The sequence below is a fragment of the Salmo trutta genome, chromosome 34 (genome assembly GCF_901001165.1).
Source record: "Salmo trutta chromosome 34, fSalTru1.1, whole genome shotgun sequence".
NCBI classification, from domain to species: domain Eukaryota; kingdom Metazoa; phylum Chordata; class Actinopteri; order Salmoniformes; family Salmonidae; genus Salmo; species Salmo trutta.
In genome coordinates, this window is record NC_042990.1 from 11,208,846 (window position 1) to 11,226,369 (window position 17,524).

Consider the following 17,524-nt stretch of genomic DNA (forward strand, 5'->3'; position numbering starts at 1 on the left):
TGTAGCCCATAGTTGGGGATGGGGGCGTGTCCCAGGTGATACGGAAGCGGTTGTACCATTCCTCCGACACTCTCAGGTTCCTAGGAGCAGACAGTGGCACTGCAGGATGAATAAAAGAGCAAGGGAAAGAGAGAATGAAATTAGAGATGGATAGAGGTTGGAAAAAGAATGGAGACACGAGACAGATAGATATAGAGAAGGAATTAGAGGAAAAAAGAAAGAGACAGACAGACCAGAGGGATAGAGAGAGATAAAGGCATAGCGCGAGTGAGCGATGGATAGAAAGAGAGAACAGAACACACTCAGAGAAAAGGTATATTTTCGTCAAGTACAGTAATGAATTGTAGATGAGAAACTCTGTGTACATATGAGTCACTCAGTCTCCTGTCCTAAAATGAGAAGCACGTTGGGAGTTCTAAACACGATACACGTCTGATGGGCTTTTAGATGACTAACTTTGAGTCACAGCCCTCACAGCGTTGGACTGAATTACAACTGGATTCAGTAGTGTTAGCAGAACTTGTCCGGACCTGCTCCATACAATACAAATCATACACACACAAACAACCAATGTGACACGTCGTATGAGGGATTAGCCTGATTTTTCATTCTTAAAGGGGACTGTCATTTTCAGAGCAGGGAAAATAAAAAGCAACTACTCATGTTTGCATTTGAGGAAGAATGTAAATGTAAAATCCATAAAAATGATTTTGCTAAGCTTCTGAAAACCCCCACAGGCGGAATTACCATCTCCTGTCAAATCAACAGTTTATTTAAGCCTACGAGAGCTCTCTGATGTAGAGGTGAAGAGCTTCCATTGGATTATTCAGTATGTGTCAATGATATACAGAGCATGGTTATCTCACCTATGGTGGGGGTTCATGGACTAACTAACAGACTCATTCCCAATGTGCAACACTGGTTGAAATGAAGTCATTACAACCATTCAACATGGTTTGAGCAGTTTTACCTGCTGGGTTTACGTCATTATATATCTTTAAAGTTCCATATTCCACATGAAAGAAAAATACAGAAGAACAGAGGCTTCCATTTTGCCGAAGAGAGCAGAACACATATCTCAGAGTCCAAGCCCGTCACTAAAATGTCACCGCGGAGAGAAGGTCATGCAGACAGACTTACAGGTGCGTCCCATGCGGCTGACACCGGGGCCGACTCCGTCGGTGTAGACCGGGGTGACCGTCACCTTGTACTCCGTGTCAGACAGCAGTGGCTGCAGCAGCAGGCTGTTCTGACCACCGGGGACCATTTTCTAGAACACAGACACACACACAACTGCAAATCACGATACTAGGACGAGGTTCCGATATTGTCTGGAGTGGAGGCCGGTTAAGGGACATGCTGGGTCGATGTGACTGGTGATTAAATGTACTGGAGTTGCATCAGAGGAACAGATGAAGCTAGTAGGTAGCCTTGCACCAGACATGTCTGTGCTGTCTTTCCAACTCCTATGTTCATTGTTTAGCATGACATGTAGAGGTGAAGTCTGGGACCAGGCGAGCTAATAGAAGCTCTGTGATGGCTTTGTTTTTAGTGATAACAGAAAAATCGATTGATCTGATTTGTTTTCGCATCTTTTTGTTTGTTAAGAAAATCTTCACGTCCTTACGTTATGTGCAATACAGTGTGACAGTGAGTGAATGAACATGCTGTACTGGAGAAAACCATTCAGCAAATGACTGAGTGAATTGAATGATTAAGGCCATGAAACAAAATTGAGCAGACACAAGATTAAGTTAATACTGTATCTAGGAGAAACTCTAGTCTAGGACTTAAAGATAACATATTTTAGGCAATCAGTGAATGACAAGAAAGAATACCTCCCCAAAATAGTTAAGAACATGTCAGGTGTACACTTGAGCAGAAAGCTAGAATTTGAATGATACTGGCTCTGGTTGCGTATGAATCTTTGTATGTACATAATAAACATGAATTAAACAATTATTAATTAATATCCACATCTAATAGCTGACAGGAATATAGATTTAAACAGCAATTCATTGCAAAGTCATATAGGAAACACTCATAGAAATCTACATGAAGTTAGAAATCACAAATAATGCTAAGCTTGCCTTGCTCCAAAAGAAAACAAGTATGTTTTTTGGGGTACTTTGCCCCCAATTTATGTACAATTTTAATTATAAATAGACATTGAATTTGAAATAAAGGTATAGACTACCTAGACACTGATATCAGTAAATTTAATTGGAAAAATAGTAAAAAAAGATACTTTTAAACTTTCAGGAGTTAGGCTATAGAAGTTAATTGAGTAATGTATTGCACAATGCATAACTCGACATGTGAACACTGTGAATTTGTAATGCAGGCTGTCTAATTTCAGAATCACCTAGAATGTTTGTAATTTCTGGACTGCAGCCACTCCTCCTCCTCTTCCCTCTCTCTCTCTCTCTCTCTCTCTCTCTCAGGCATCTTCTTTTTCTCTGTCTCTCTCATCCACTCTCCATTCCTCCTCTCATTCCTGTTTCTCTCCATGTCTCTCTCTCATCCACTCTCCATTCCTCCTCTCATTCCTGTTTCTCTCCATGTCTCTCTCTCATCCACTCTCCATTCCTCCTCTCATTCCTGTTTCTCTCCATGTCTCTCTCTCATCCACTCTCCATTCCTCCTCTCATTCCTGTTTGCATTCCGAGCGTGTGCGGTCTAGCCATGCCTCCGTCCCAAAAAGTTTCACAGCCATGACAAGCGGCGAGCGGCGAGCTTGACAAATCAATTTCAGGCAAACGTGATGAAAATAGCAGTTCGCTTTTTCGAAGGGGGGACCGCAGGACGGAGTGCGACCCGAATGGCCGAGTCTCAATGCCACCACCGTTGCCAAATTAGATTATTTTTATTATGCGGGTGCTCCCTCATAAACTATTTATAATTTGGGCGGTTCAATCTAGTTTGGAATGAAGTATCTGTGAAGAATGCAAGCTATCAATCGCATTGACTTTGCTACAGAGTTGAGCTGTGGGTTCCACTCTACTGCTTCTATTGCTGGGCTGGCCTTTAGTGAACTGTGATTGGATAGGAGTTGTTCAGGCTATGTGGTGCTGGAAGTTGCCGGTGATTTGAGAAACCAAATGCAAGCCTTCGGCGACTTTTCCGAGTTTTCCTGTACTATAGCAGTGGACTAGGAATGAATTGTTGTTTTGTCATTGAAATCCTGTTTGAAGACATGATTTCATTGTATTGTTTTCCATTACTATCTTTTAATGAGGCTGTAACATTGGCTTGGGACGCCGCATCACAAAACCAGCAAGGTTTATCCAACAGATAAGTAATACTTATTGACTACATTCTCAACGGACTACAACATTCTGATATCAATAGATAAGGAATCTGATTAAACACTATATCACTATGCATCTGGCATAAACACTTAAAGACTACCATACAACCCCAATCTCTAGGAAATGTTTATGGAAGTGTTTGTGTGTTTGAGTATGTGTGCGTGTGTGGGGGGGTACTAACAGACAACAAAGTCTCCTCTGTCTGCGTCTTACCGTCTCCTCGGCACGATCGCCCCTGGCGGTGACATAGGCGACGCGGTACTGACGCACATTGCGGTCCTGCAGCTCCCAGGACACCTCCATGCTGAAGGTGGTGTGATCACTAAGCAGGAGGTTCCTCACCCCCAGATGCACAACTGGGAGAGGGAGGGAGGGAGATGGGTAGAGGGAAGGCGGCATGGAGGAAAGGAGGGAGAGAGGGTACAGGAGGTTGGAGGAAGGTAGAAAAAGAGGGTAGTGAGGGTGGAGGGAGGGGGAAAAAGGGAAGCGAGGATGAGTTGAGAAAGGGAGGTGGAAAATGGAGATAGGATAGAGACACCAGGTGGCTTTACTATGCAGACTGTGTGGTTGCATGCATACATTTGAATAAACACAATATTAATAGACTAATGATGCAACAGTGCAGAAAGAGAGGGCACACAAACACAGGGATCCTGATGAGATCATAGCTAGGATGAAGAGTTTCAATCCAATACTCTACATATCCATTTTCACAAATGTTGGTAAAGTTGTTTTTATTGTTTAAAGAAATTATTAAAGAGATTGGTGTATTTGTTCCCTATCTAATCATGGCATGGGGTTGTTCAATGACAGATGTGTTTAAAATCTATTACTTCATGGTTTAATTTCAGAGACAAATAATCATGTTTTTTTTAAATGCTATATTTCCGCCTCACTCTCAGAGAAATAAGTAGCACTGCTAGGTTTTGCACAGTCAAATAACTACATTTTTCATAAAAAAACTGTACAAATGATACATTCGTGACACCAACACACATCATTTTTTTTTTAATAAAATATATTCAGTAATATGAGATCTATATGTAAAACATTTACATTTGACATTTTAGTCAGTTAGCAGATGCTCTTATCCAGTGTGACTTACAGTAAGTGCATTCATCTTAAGCTAGCTAGGTGAAACAACCACATATCACAGTCAAATATACAGGATCCGTACGTTCCATACCAGCTAAACAATGGATGTACAGCGTCTTGCAAAACAACACATTTTCTCAAATCTATGAATAAAAAAAATCTGAGAAAATGTATATTTTACCTACACATGAAGGTACCCATAAGCAATCATTTCTGATGAAAAAACACAAATGAAGTTTTTGGGGGGGATATAGCCTTTTGGAAATAAACTCTTTCATTGATGATGGATGAGGTGAATTGCAATTTCAAACCAAGTGAAAAGCACTCCATTATCACTATTATCACTATTATACATTACTATCACTATTATAAACAACAGGACGCGTTGGGGTAGTTACTATTAAAAGCTCTCACAAAATTAACTTTATAAAAATTGATACAGTACATGACCGGAAAAGATCTAGTTCACCTGCTGTGGTGGTAGCTCGTGTGGTAGTCGTGGTTGTGGTAGCTTTTGTGGTAGTCGTTGTTCTTGCCACTGAAAAACAGATAAATTGGTCGGGTCAATCAATAAATCAATAAATTAATGAATACATTTGTATAGTGAGCATTTCAGAAGAAGAATTCGAGGGGATATACACTATATATACAAAAGTATGTGAACACCCCTTCAAATGAGTGGATTTGGCTATTTCAGCCACACCTGTTGCTGACAGTTGTATAAAACCACACAGCCGTACAATCTCCATAGATAAACATTGGCAGTAGTAGGGCCTTACTAAAGAGCTCAGTGACTTTCAACGTGGCACCGTCATAGGAGGCCACCTTTCCAACAAGTCAGTTCTTCAAATTCCTGCCCAACTAGAGCTGCCCCAGTCAACTGTAAGTGCTGTTATTGTGAAGTGGAAAAATCTAGAAGCAACAACAGCTCAGCCGTGAAGTGGTAGACCACACAAGCTCACAGAAGTGCATTGCAAAAATTGTCTGTCCTCGGTTGCAACACTCACTACCGAGTTCCAAACTGCCTCTGGAAGCAACGTCAGCACAAGAACTGTTCATCGGGAGCTTTGTGAAATGGGTTTCCATGGCCGAGCAGCTGCACACAAGCATAAGATCCCAATGCGCAATGCCAAGTGTCGGCTGGAGTGGTATAAAGCTCGCTGCCATTGGACCCTGGAGCAGTGGAAACGCGTTCTCTGGATTGATGAATCAAGTTTCACCATCTGGCAGTCCAACGGACAAATCTGTGTTTGGCAGATGGCAGGAGAATGCTACCTGCCCGAATGCATAGTACCAACTGTAAAGTCTGGTGGAGGAGGAATAATGGTCTGGGGCTGGTTTTCATGGTTCGGGCTAGTCCACTTAGTTCCAGTGAAGGGAAATCTTAATGCTACAGCATACAATGACCTTCTTGACGATTCTGTGCCTACAACTTTGTGGCAACAGTTTGGGGAGGCCCTTTCCTGTTTCAGCATGACAATGCTCCCCAAACTTGACTGGCCTGCAGAGCCCTGACCTCAACCCCATCGAACACCTTTGGGATGAATTGGAACGCCGAGTACGAGCCAGGCCTAATCGCCCAACATCAGTGCCCAACCTCACTAATGCTCTTGTGGCTGAATGGAAGCAAGTCCCCGCAGCAATGTTCCAACATCTAGTGGAAAGCCTTCCAAGAAGAGTCGAGGCTGTTATAGCAGCTAAGGGGGGACCTACTCCATATTAACGCCCATGATATTGGAATGAGATGTTCAATGAGCAGGTGTCCACATAATTTTGGTCATGTAGTGTAGTTTTGACTTTAATGTCAATGTTTCAGCACAAAGGTGTTTCTCAAGACCAGTCTCAATGAACAATGCCCTGTAGCAAACATACAACGCATGGGTAAAAAAGCTGTGTTGTGGACATGCACGATTTTAACAAAGAGCAAGCAGTAGCACAGTGACAACATTAAATCAATACAATAATCAATACAATCCCCAATGTTCAATTAATCCTGATTGGAGTGGAGTTTCCCTTAATTACCTGTTGACTCTGTGAGGGTCACGGCGTCGCTTTCCTCCTCGTTTCTAAAGACAGCAATCAGAGAGACTTCGTACTCAGTGACGGGCCTCAGTCCAGCCAGCAGGTGGCTGTTCCTGTTACCATTCACTAGCATCTTCACCATGGAGAAGGGAGGGAGAGAGTGGGAGGGAGGTAGAGTTGGAGAGAGGGAAGGGATGGAGGGAAGGGGGGGATGTAGTGAGAAGTTGAGTAAAAAATGTCAGATATTTCTGCTGCTACCGAATGGACTGGAATTCTACAGTCACCAAAAGGGCTTCAAAATAGCACTGTAGCCCATTCCTGCGGTCAATGACCAAAAGCGCCCTCTGTGGCCACATGGGTGGAATGTTATTAATCGTTTTCATAATTTCAAAGTTAATAAAGATGCATTTTTTTACAAAGAAAATTTGGTGTTTCTGTGTCAAACAGTTTTGTTATATTTCAGTCTTCTGTGATGTATATAAAGTGTAATATTGGGATGCAAACTCCAAATTGAATAAATGTCAACTCTATATCTGGCATGGTGCAGGTGTCTTCTTTTTATAAGCCCGTAACCATGTGTGTGAGGTGTTTAAGTGCTCAGGGATGTGATAGAAAGTATGCCGAGCAATGTGGGAGAAATCACGTAGCAGAAAATCCACTAGCAGAAGCAATTCATTTGCCATCAGAGATTCTTTAGCTGATGTGAGACACTAACAGCACTGACAGATAGACAGAAACACAGACAGACAGAGAACTATCTATCCATCCATTCAACTAACCAACAGCCATTAGACACAGACCTCTTTAGTGTCTCCTCCTCTGGTTGGGGTCCAGGTGAGTCTGTAGAGGACCACGTCTTGGGCTGAGTGTTCCCAGGTAACCCTGAAGCTCTCTGTGGAGACTTCACTGGTCTTTAGGTTCAGAGGTTCTGGGACTGTCTCTGGATTACACACAAAGGGTAAAGATGCCTCAAAATGACGGAAGGAGAGTTTCACATCACTTTGCATCCCCCATATGAGTGGTCATATTCACAGTCTGAACTCACTTTTAGATACACTCTATCACATGTAAAAAACTATTCACTTACATCAGCGTTTCATTTTCAAATACAGCTAGATAATTTGTTAGCACTTTCCATAGAAATAGAATGCCCACCCATCACGGAATATTGAACTGAATGGGAATGTACGTTCTATTAATTATATTTCTATGGCACTTTCTACAAGCCACAGCATTTAAAGCCTTTTTTCGTATTATAAAGGCTGTTGTTGAAAGCCAAGAGCTGCCAATAGCATTGCTTATATGGGTAGAGACAGTCTTACTAGTGGTGAAGCTGTCAGTAAGGGGCTCTGCCTGGCCCTCATCATAGAGAGCAAATATGGCCACCGTGTACTCTGTCAATGACGTCAGGTTCCTCAGCAACAGGGTGGTGATGCGGCCAACATCCATCTATAGCCACAGAAGAGAGAGGTCAGGGTTAACGGTCAGTGTGAGTCCCTCTATGTGACAATAAAACAGTATATATATTTTATTTAACTTATCTTATGAATTTGGTATCCATTCCAGTGATGCCTACTTTTCTATAAATCAGTCAGCACCAGATTATATATCACATTCTATCAGGTTTACATGTCCGCAAGATGCTATTCGTGCAGAAACACAGAACTGTCTTTGAAAAGTTATTTCTTTAGGGGGAAAGTCCGCAACATTAACATTAACACAATCTATTCATGGGATTAAAGTCCAGCTATGTTATTGGCCAAGTGCCGTGAGCTCTCACCTCATTGGTCTGCACTCCGTTTGTCTTGACGTACATGATGCGGTAGCCGTTGGCCTTCTTGGACGTCGCCTCCCAGGTGAGCCTGGCCGAGCTGTGGTCGACGTCAGAGAAGCGCAGGTTCCGCGCCGGGGTCAGGGGTACTGGGACATGAGGGGGGTAGAGAACAGGAACACGGGTCAACCTTAATATAGTTGTAATTAAACACAATAACCTGAGTCACCCTCCCGCTGGTGCATGATGTGAGTGACTCTTTTTGATTGAGAGTTCCTCTTTGAGGAATACAAAAGGGCAGGAGAATGGCCTTTTGGGGAAAAAAGTACATTCTCTGGCAGAGTTAGAATTTAACAAGGGAGCTTTAGGTAGGGCTAGAAGTCCTGCTTACAATTAACTGCCGTTTTTTCTTGCTGCGGTTCATTCTCTTCAATTTAAATGAGGGTCAGCGTTTAGCTTTAGACACAGGGAGCATGAAAAGGATGCAGTGAAGGTGGACTGGGTTCATGAGGGAATTGGAAATAAAAAAAGTTGGAAAGGAGGGTATTACATTTTGGCAAGGATCTATTCCTACTATTTGAAGTATAGTAGGAACAGATCCTTGTCATTTATTAAATGTGACAGATCACTCCAAAAAATCTGTTTGTCTAATGTTTACAGATGTCCTAGCTGGTCTAATGTTGAGATGAGTTGAGAACACACAATCTGTTATTTAGATCATGTTACATACCTCCATTCCAAATGAACTGGACATACTAGCAGCATTTTTAGACAGTGTTTACCTTTCCCATTCTTTTGGGGTTGAGATAAATAGGCTGGCTCTACACCACATCCAACAAAGTTTAATTCTGGAGTGAACTGTTCCTTTTTAAGGCACTATCCTGTTCCCTTAAAACAGACAGAACGTCTAAGGACAACTACTTTCTGAACTGTTTTCAAGCCTCTGTATATCTACAACACATGTCGTGACACCGCCCTTAGAAGCCTTCAAAGAAGGACAATAACACATTAACTAGCAAGGTGGTGACTGACAGTTGGTCAACGTCAACACTAAATTGATGCAACCGGAATAGCTCTGAAATGCAAAGTTAGCACAAGCACCATTGTTTTGGCAGCCTGTTCGTTAGGGCTTGCTCTAAAGCTTGCCAGGGCTTGACATCAAAATGCAGGCAGAAGTATGCAAATTCACTAGGCCTGATGGCTAACAAAACATCTAAATACCTACAGTAAGTATCTCATGCTCAGCCAGTAAATATGCATCCCATGTTCTGATAGAGATTTACAATTATTATGACAGCTTTACCTACAAGCGCCACAACTGTTTTACCAGTAAAAAGTATGGACACACTTTCTCATTCCAGGGTTTTTAAGTATTTAAAAAAAAAATGACATTGTAGAATAATAGTGAAGAAATCATAACTATGAAATAACACACATGGAATCATGTAGTAACCAAAAAAGTGTTATATTTGAGATTCTTCACTACTATTCTACAATGTAGAAAATTGTCAAAATAAAGAAAACCCCTGGAATGAGTAGGTGTGTCCAAACTTTTGACTGTTGCTATATATGTGTGTCTGCTTATTCATAATGTATGTGAAGCTGTGTGTACACGTGCATGCGTACGAGTGTATGAGGCGGTTACTCACGCGTGGTCTCCTGACTGGTCATAGGGTCACTGGCCTCCTCTCCGTACATGGCGTACACGGTCACTGTGTACTCTGTGTCTGGAGTCAGGCTCTCCAGTTCCACTTCGTTCACCGTCTCAGCCACTTTCACCTGCACAAAGAGTCAACAGAGACCTTAGACGAGGTGACAGACAGGTACGCAGAGAGGTTGGCAAAGGAGCAAGATATATACAGGGGGTTGATAGAGACAGAATATCAACCATCAAACAGACAAGGGCAAGGCAGTCACACAGCCAGATAAAGTGGCAGCCAGCCAGCCAGACGTGATACACGAGGGTGTGAAAAAAAGTGCCTTTTCCTGCATTTTACAGAATGAACCATGCTGCCCCAAGATTGCATTCGTTTTAGGCTATTCTATATAGAGGCTGCAGATTTGAACTAAACAACCCAGATATGCACTTAAAACCTGTCTGGATCAATCGACAACAGTCAATGTAACATTTAGCACAAAAACGTCAAGCATCACTTTGAGAAAAAGAGAGAAAAGCCCTGGAAGCCATGTTGTGCCCCAACAGGCTGAGCAAGTGAAACTGTGAACCTGAACTGATTTCTGTGCCTGGAGGGAATGTTCCTTTTTAATGAGCACTAACAGGATGGGTGGAATTTGAGCGGTGGAGGACTTTGCCCTCATTTTCTCTCTCCCTCTCCCCACACCCCCTTTCACTGTACTAGTTACAATGTATTCTAAATATTTCCTTGCTTTGAGTCTAAATTCCCTCCCTTGCTACTTCTTTATTTTCCTCTGTATTTAAATTTAGCCACTCCATTTCTTAAATCCTCTTCGCTCTCTTTCCCTCTCCATCTGTGCTTTGGATTATATTTCTTCTTTCCTTTTCTTTCTGATAGTCCTTTTCTCCTTCTCTCTGTCTTTATTTTACCATCTCATTCCTCGTCTTGCTCATTCTCTCATCCTCCTTTCTCTATCCTCTCCATCCTCCCTTTTTCTCTCACCTCCTTCTCGTCGGCAGCGTCTCCCTCGGTCAGTGGGGCATAGAGGATCATGTAGCCAGAAGCCCCCTCTGCGACCCTCCAGCGGGCTCTCATGCTATTGTGGGTGATGTCAAACAGCTCCAGGTTGTTCACCATGGGTAGGGCCACTGTAACACACAAGGGTTATACAGGGGTCACGCCATAGAATTACGACAACAGCCATCAACATTCAAGTCAACATTCAGGATTACAATTCTATATTAGTCATATTGAGTGTAGCAATGAGGGTGCAGTCAAATTGGTCAGAGGGGCTTTGCCCGTTCTAGTAATTGTATTTCTATGGGTCACACAGAGGTCACACACAGTTCACACAGGGTTCAGACTAGGTTCTGACTTAGACCAGTAGACCAGGTTCAGCAAATCGCTCCTGTTGTCGATTGATCCATGGAGAGCTAAAATCAAATCAAATCAAATGTTATTTGTCACATGCTTTGTAAACAACAGGTGCAGACTAAGAGTGAAATGATTACCTACTGCATTGCAGGTTTCTGCTCCAGCCCTGCGCTGATTCTACTCTAATTAAGGTCCTGACGTGCAGCTGATCATGGGTTAGCGGTAGGAAGTGGGTTAGGACACAGTTACACTAGCAGTACATTTCACTAGCAGTCCATTATTCATATCCCAGCAGCAGCAGGGCCAGGTGCTCGGAGTGCCAGTAGGGAGTGATTACTCACAGGTGGGAGGGATTACCTAGCTGAGAAGCTGATTGGAAGTAGCCTCCTGACCCGGCAGGGTTTTCCCATTTGTGTCTGAATCTTTTTCCTTAGGTTGGCATGCCTTTTTGTTTTTCCTTTTGTAGACTATTATCTTTGTCCCCATTTGAACCTAATAACTTGCTTGTGCTGGCCGATTCCCAACTGAGCTCTCTCTGGACCTTGGTGCGTAGGCTATACTGTCTCCACTAGGGACAAAGACATACAACACCCTGCTCGCTTACCTCAAGGTTACAGACTCATTAGCATGTCCTAGCTTCCCTTGATTGGCCAGAGTTTACATACACTCAGAAAAAATGGTGCTATCTAGAACCTAAAATGGTTCATCAGCAGTCCCCATAGGAGAACCCTTTGAAAAATATTTTTTGGGTTCCAGGTATAAACCTTTTGGTTCTAGGTAGAACCCTTTTGGGTTCCAGGAAGAACCCTTTCCAGTTTCGTAACATACTAAGAGGAAAAGCAAAGGTCAAATTGTAAACAATTTGGCATAATTCACAATTCACACAGCAAAGCAATCTCCATTCCTGTTAACCTGTTTGACCAAAAGTGGCCATAGCCCCTCCCTTAACCTGTCTATAGAAATACATAAATGTTGGGCCTAAACGCAATACGGGCTACTTAAGCACCAAAAAGTGAGAGCCTTTACAGCATTACTGGATGTCTGGATGTCGTAAATTGTCTTACTTCCTCCTCCATCTGTATGTCAGTCTTGACAGCGGTAGGTTACTCAGCATCCCCATTAACTTTGAGACAAGGTCAATTGTGTACTTAGTATTCACAGATATCCATGGGGGGGATTTCATTGCCATTCATCAACTTCTAGCCCCCACTAAATTAGATGAGATTCAGTTTTGTAACTAGACTTACATGTGGTAGTGCTGCCTCGGAGGGCCTCGCTAGCTGAGCTGGCGTAGATGGCGAACACGGCCACCTGGTACTCAGTCAGGGAGAGGAGGTAGTTGAGCACCACCGTGTCCACTGTGCCCTGCACCACCTTCTCCTCGGGCTGGCCCCCGCTGGCAGGGTAGAACACCACCCGGTACTTCTCCACCGTGCCAGGGGCGTGGGTCCACGACACCCGGAAACTCCTGGCCGTCACTTCCGAGGTCACCAGGTCTCTGGGAGCGGCCATGGTGACTTCTGGGCCTGTGTCGCCTGAGAGATTGTAGAGTGGGAGAAGAATGAGAGAAAGGATGGGAGGATGTAGGATGGCAGAGGAAATAGAAAGGGTTAGAAGATGTAGGATGGCAGAGGAAATAGAAAGGGTTAGAGGATGTAGGATGGCAGAGGAAATAGAAAGGGTTAGAGGATGTAGGATGGCAGAGGAAATAGAAAGGGTTAGAGGATGTAGGATGGCAGAGGAAATAGAAAGGGTTAGAGGATGTAGGATGGCAGAGGAAATAGAAAGGGTTAGAGGATGTAGGATGGCAGAGGAAATAGAAAGGGTTAGAGGATGTAGGATGGCAGAGGAAATAGAAAGGGTTAGAGGATGTAGGATGGCAGAGGAAATAGAAAGGGTTAGAGGATGAGAGGATGGATTTGTTTGCTTTCCGGTGGATCTGTCCAAAATCACTGAAGTGTCACTATTTAAACAATGTCTGCTTGTACAAAGGTATACTATATGACTAAATGTCTATACAATCCCATGCATTTGACCCAGGTATTGGAAACTATTTGGTTTTTACAAATAACCATTCAAATACTCAAATAAAAGTACTGTACTTGTTTGGGCTGTGTATTTGAAAATACAAAAATACACAGAAAATAATTTTAAATACTAGATATTCAAATACACATGTATTTGGACCTAGGTCTGGATGTAACATTCTCAATTCTCTTTTCTGAATCTACTACTCAAATCTGGCTCACCTTTGATGGCCTTGTCAAGCTGTTCGACCCGGTCGCAGACGGTCCTGGTCAGACCCTCCACGATGGAGCTCATGACGCTGAAGTCAGCCACGTTGTAGACGTGCGTCTCCTCTGGAGGCGAGCCAATGGCCTTCAGCTCTTTCTCATCGGCGTTCTTCACACCTTTATATAGAGAGAGAGGGAGAGAGAGGGGGAGAGAGCGAGAGAGAGAGAGGGAGAGAAAGAGAGATGTAAATATATGTTTCCCATGCCAATAAAGCCCTTTGAATTGAGAAAGAGAGAGAGAGATGAATAGATTTAGACATCTCTAGATTACATATCACTACACCGGGCAAGTGTCAGAATAGGTGGCTTCACATTCAAACCAGATTTCCCAAATACTGTATGAATGTAAAAGGTAAAAGAATGCCCTCCATCCGTCAAGAAAAGTGCATCTGCATTCAATCTGTTTAACTACAGCAGTAAATGAGCATAGAGAAAACTAAGATGAGGCTTTGTCTCGTACCAATGGCAAACAGCTCTATTCCCGCCTCTCTCAGACTCCGCGCCGGGGGTTGGACATCGTCTTGAGACTTCCCATCTGTGATCAGGATTCCAATTTTGGGAACGCCGGCCCTGGATCCGGACTCGGGTTTGTAACTGTTCTCAAGGATGTACGTCAATGCAAGACCTACAGTAGAGAAGATCAGTATACTGTCTAACTCTTGCATACACAGGGGTTCTTGAGGACTGTCACATGCAGTATTAGCGTCTTTGTTGGGTTATTGGGATGCCTGGCTAAATCTCTAAGATATGGTCAAAATGTCATGGAAAACGGATTGTCAATCAGGTTATCTGGACATGTAATAAAATGTGGTAGAATAACATCATGAGCGTAATTTGTTGCCGAGCGGGTAACGTGTGTTATGTGGAGTTCAGTAGTATTACAGAGTACAGAGGAAGAAAGGATTCCTTTCCAGTACCCGTCAGTGTGTTCCCTCCTTTGTAGGGAAGGTTCTTCACAGCGTCGATGACTGCTTCTTTGGTGGTGAAAGTGTTCAGGTGCCACTCAATCCTGGGGTCACCACTATACTGGGCCAGACCTGTGCAAAGGGAATCAACACTCAGGGTAGCTTCTCTCAACACACAAACACACGCTGTTATTGTACTGACAAGCAGCTAATTATTTATTACCCAGATGAAACACAGCAGCACAACAACACAGATACTACAGTACCCGTGACTTGAGTGGGTGGGATAGAAAGGCTAATCATCTAATCATGAGCACTTTAGCAACGCTGCTTTCTCATGCTTATAATTATAATGATGATGACAATGATAGGGAAACAACGTCACCAATGATGATGAAAAAAGAAACCAGTCAAATGGCTGACAGATTGTTTCCTCACCAATCCGTGTCTTGTCAAACTCCACATGGAAGGCGCTAACCAGATTCTCCAGGAACATGCGGACCAGACGGAAGTTTATCCGTCCGATACTCCATGATCCGTCCACCAGGATCACAATATCCGCTATGGCCGGTGTCTTACACATGAACTGCTCTGTAAGGGAAAGACATACAGACCAGATTATGTTTAAACCAACATACTAATGACAAGAGCATTCAAACGATAGCCTAGATAAAACACAATAATATACAACATACCACTACTGAGCGTAAAGGGGAAAGTAAGGTCACTAAAGAGAGTAACTTATCAAATAATGGTAAACTGAATCAAACAATTACAATGTTATCATGAATTTTTTAAATAAAAAAAAACATTTGTAATTCTTTGAAGTGCAGCTTAGGTCCAAAGCATTTGTTTATTCAGTTCAATGCATCTTCCTACAAATTTCCCCGAGGGGCAATTTAGTGTATAATTCATGCAAAATAATGCTAGTGCTCATGAATACACCCAGTCAATGAAGAGAAAATAGGCCTTGATTAGGTGACATTTTATTTAGACACTCTATGCTACATAGCTTTTCACATAATAACATATCTCATTATGCCTCCTCTCACAATCTGCGCCGATCTATTAAAGTGGAGAGGCCTGTCATTAGACCATAAACAGACACGATGACAGCAATGTGCTGGATATTATCCTGATCTGACATACTCAGATAGCGTGAGTGAAAGCCGTTGAGCCAGAACTCTCTCTCTCTGTGTGGATTCAGAAGGTTTCTGCAGGGTGTGCACAAATCTGCATTGAGTACTGTATGTATCTTAAGTTCAGGAAATAATTCAGGAAAGAAACTCTGACTTTCACAGTTCAGAAAACTGTCAGACTTTCCGAGTCTTATAGGAAATAATATACCTAGAATCAAGATTTTTTTTGGGGGACAGTATATTTCTCCTATACCAATTGTTGTGTGTGAGAATTGTGAAATTGGGTGACCAGCAAAGACACAGATAACTAGAATAGGGCAGCAGTTTATTGTTTAAAAGCAAAATACTGTAAAAGTAATCCAGCATTCCATCAGCCTTTATGGTGGATTACAATGATTGATTTCAGAATGTAAATTAGCTGTAGGTGGTATGTGCCACTTTTCCCATCGAGCATTCAATGCACACAGCTGCAGTGGCACACAAATTCCGTCTGAGCTGAGAGGACCGATATCTTCTGGATGTTTTGCTCTACCTCTGGGGAGAGAGGAAATAGAGTACATAACATCAATGTAGAGATCATCACTTAAACAATATTTCAATCAAAAAGGTGTGGTTGGGTTCAAATCCATGCAAAAGACAAACATACTGTACACTACGATGTTGGTTGGAAAAGATAGAATATATAATTCAATAACCATCGTATCCCCCAGATGTAGAACAAATACTTATCAGGCTGGAACATTTTACGCAATCTAGGGTAGAACTGCATTTTTTAAGAGTCATTTAATTTGCCATTGACAGAATCAGAGTGGTCTATCACTTCCTACAAGTCTGTACAGCCCTGGAATTTCTGTTTCCAAACCAATCAATATCTCAGCATAATAGACCTCAGTAAAGGAAGTAAAACAAAAAAGTGCTTTATGTGTGTCAACCTCATAAAATCACCTCCTGTTTCCTGAACATTTAATTGAAGGGCAGGGCACCATTTTGGAGTGAATGAAAGAGCATTGTCTGAGTGCCTTTAATAGCAGGGCAGCAAACATAGCCAGGTGGATAGACGGTGGGAGATGGGGAGTGAGAAGTGTGAAGAGAGAGGGAGAAGGAAAGAGAGAGAGAGAGATGAGTAGAACAAGACATCTCTAGAAGACATATCACTACACTGAGTAGGTGTCACAACAGGTGGCTTCACATTCAAACCAGTTTCCTGACACTATATATAAGAAAGTATTTGGACACCCTTTCAAATTAGCGGATTCGGCTATTTCAGCCACACCCGTTCCTGACGTGTATAACATCGAGCACACAGCCATGCGATCTCCATAGGCAGACAGTAGAATGGCCTTACTGAAGAGCTCAGTGACTTTCAACGTGGCACCGTCATAGGATGCCACCTTTCCAAGAGAGGTATAGGAGGACAGAGGGTGGAGAGAGTGGTAGACACTATACAGACAGACGGATAGGAGAAGGACACTGAAAAGTAGAGGGGATAGTAAGAATAGAGAAAGGGAGAGGGTTGAAAGAGGGAGGGAGAGATTATTTTAGAACATAGCTATTAGTGGAGGACCTCAGGCGCTTGTGGCTCTGACGGGTCACAGGGTCAACAGTCAAGGCCAAGCCGGGGTCAGGGTTAAGGTGACTGCGGTAACGCCTAGAGGGAGAGGGAACCAAGTTCCCATTCCTCCATGTCAAAGTTGGTCCATGTACCGCTCTCTCATCCGCATCCAGATTTATAATGTGTGTAATTTACAAACACAGAGGAGAGAAGTCACCATCGCCTCAAGATAAGGGCCTAACATTCCTCTACAAAAACATGAAAGGGCTAGTTGTGTGCAGCGGCTAATAGCAGATTCCAAACATGTATGTCCACTAGGCAGATAACCTCAAAGGTCAGCTCATTAATCTACAGTATGAGATTAAGTTAAAGTGATTGATTAGTGAAAGCTACACGTGACAAAAGTGACATGTATGCACAGTAC

General features: G+C 42.8%; 1 protein-coding gene across 4 annotated transcripts in view; it reads right to left on the reverse strand.

The window, feature by feature from the left end:
* col14a1b (collagen, type XIV, alpha 1b) overlaps positions 1-17,524 on the reverse strand; it is an 89,489-nt gene that overhangs the window by 48,635 nt on the left and 23,330 nt on the right. For all 4 annotated transcript variants that reach the window (XM_029731812.1, XM_029731810.1, XM_029731809.1 and 1 more), the window contains 15 exons: positions 14,848-15,000; positions 14,422-14,541; positions 13,965-14,129; positions 13,460-13,621; positions 12,458-12,745; positions 10,839-10,984; positions 9,849-9,978; positions 8,209-8,348; positions 7,751-7,877; positions 7,229-7,368; positions 6,429-6,561; positions 4,876-4,944; positions 3,525-3,667; positions 1,141-1,270; positions 1-99 (listed from right to left, as the gene is read on the reverse strand). The exon at positions 1-99 is cut by the window's left edge and continues 24 nt beyond it. In XM_029731812.1, the coding sequence (XP_029587672.1) occupies positions 1-99; positions 1,141-1,270; positions 3,525-3,667; positions 4,876-4,944; positions 6,429-6,561; positions 7,229-7,368; positions 7,751-7,877; positions 8,209-8,348; positions 9,849-9,978; positions 10,839-10,984; positions 12,458-12,745; positions 13,460-13,621; positions 13,965-14,129; positions 14,422-14,541; positions 14,848-15,000 (2,145 nt within the window). The remainder of the gene's footprint in view (positions 100-1,140; positions 1,271-3,524; positions 3,668-4,875; positions 4,945-6,428; positions 6,562-7,228; positions 7,369-7,750; positions 7,878-8,208; positions 8,349-9,848; positions 9,979-10,838; positions 10,985-12,457; positions 12,746-13,459; positions 13,622-13,964; positions 14,130-14,421; positions 14,542-14,847; positions 15,001-17,524) is intronic.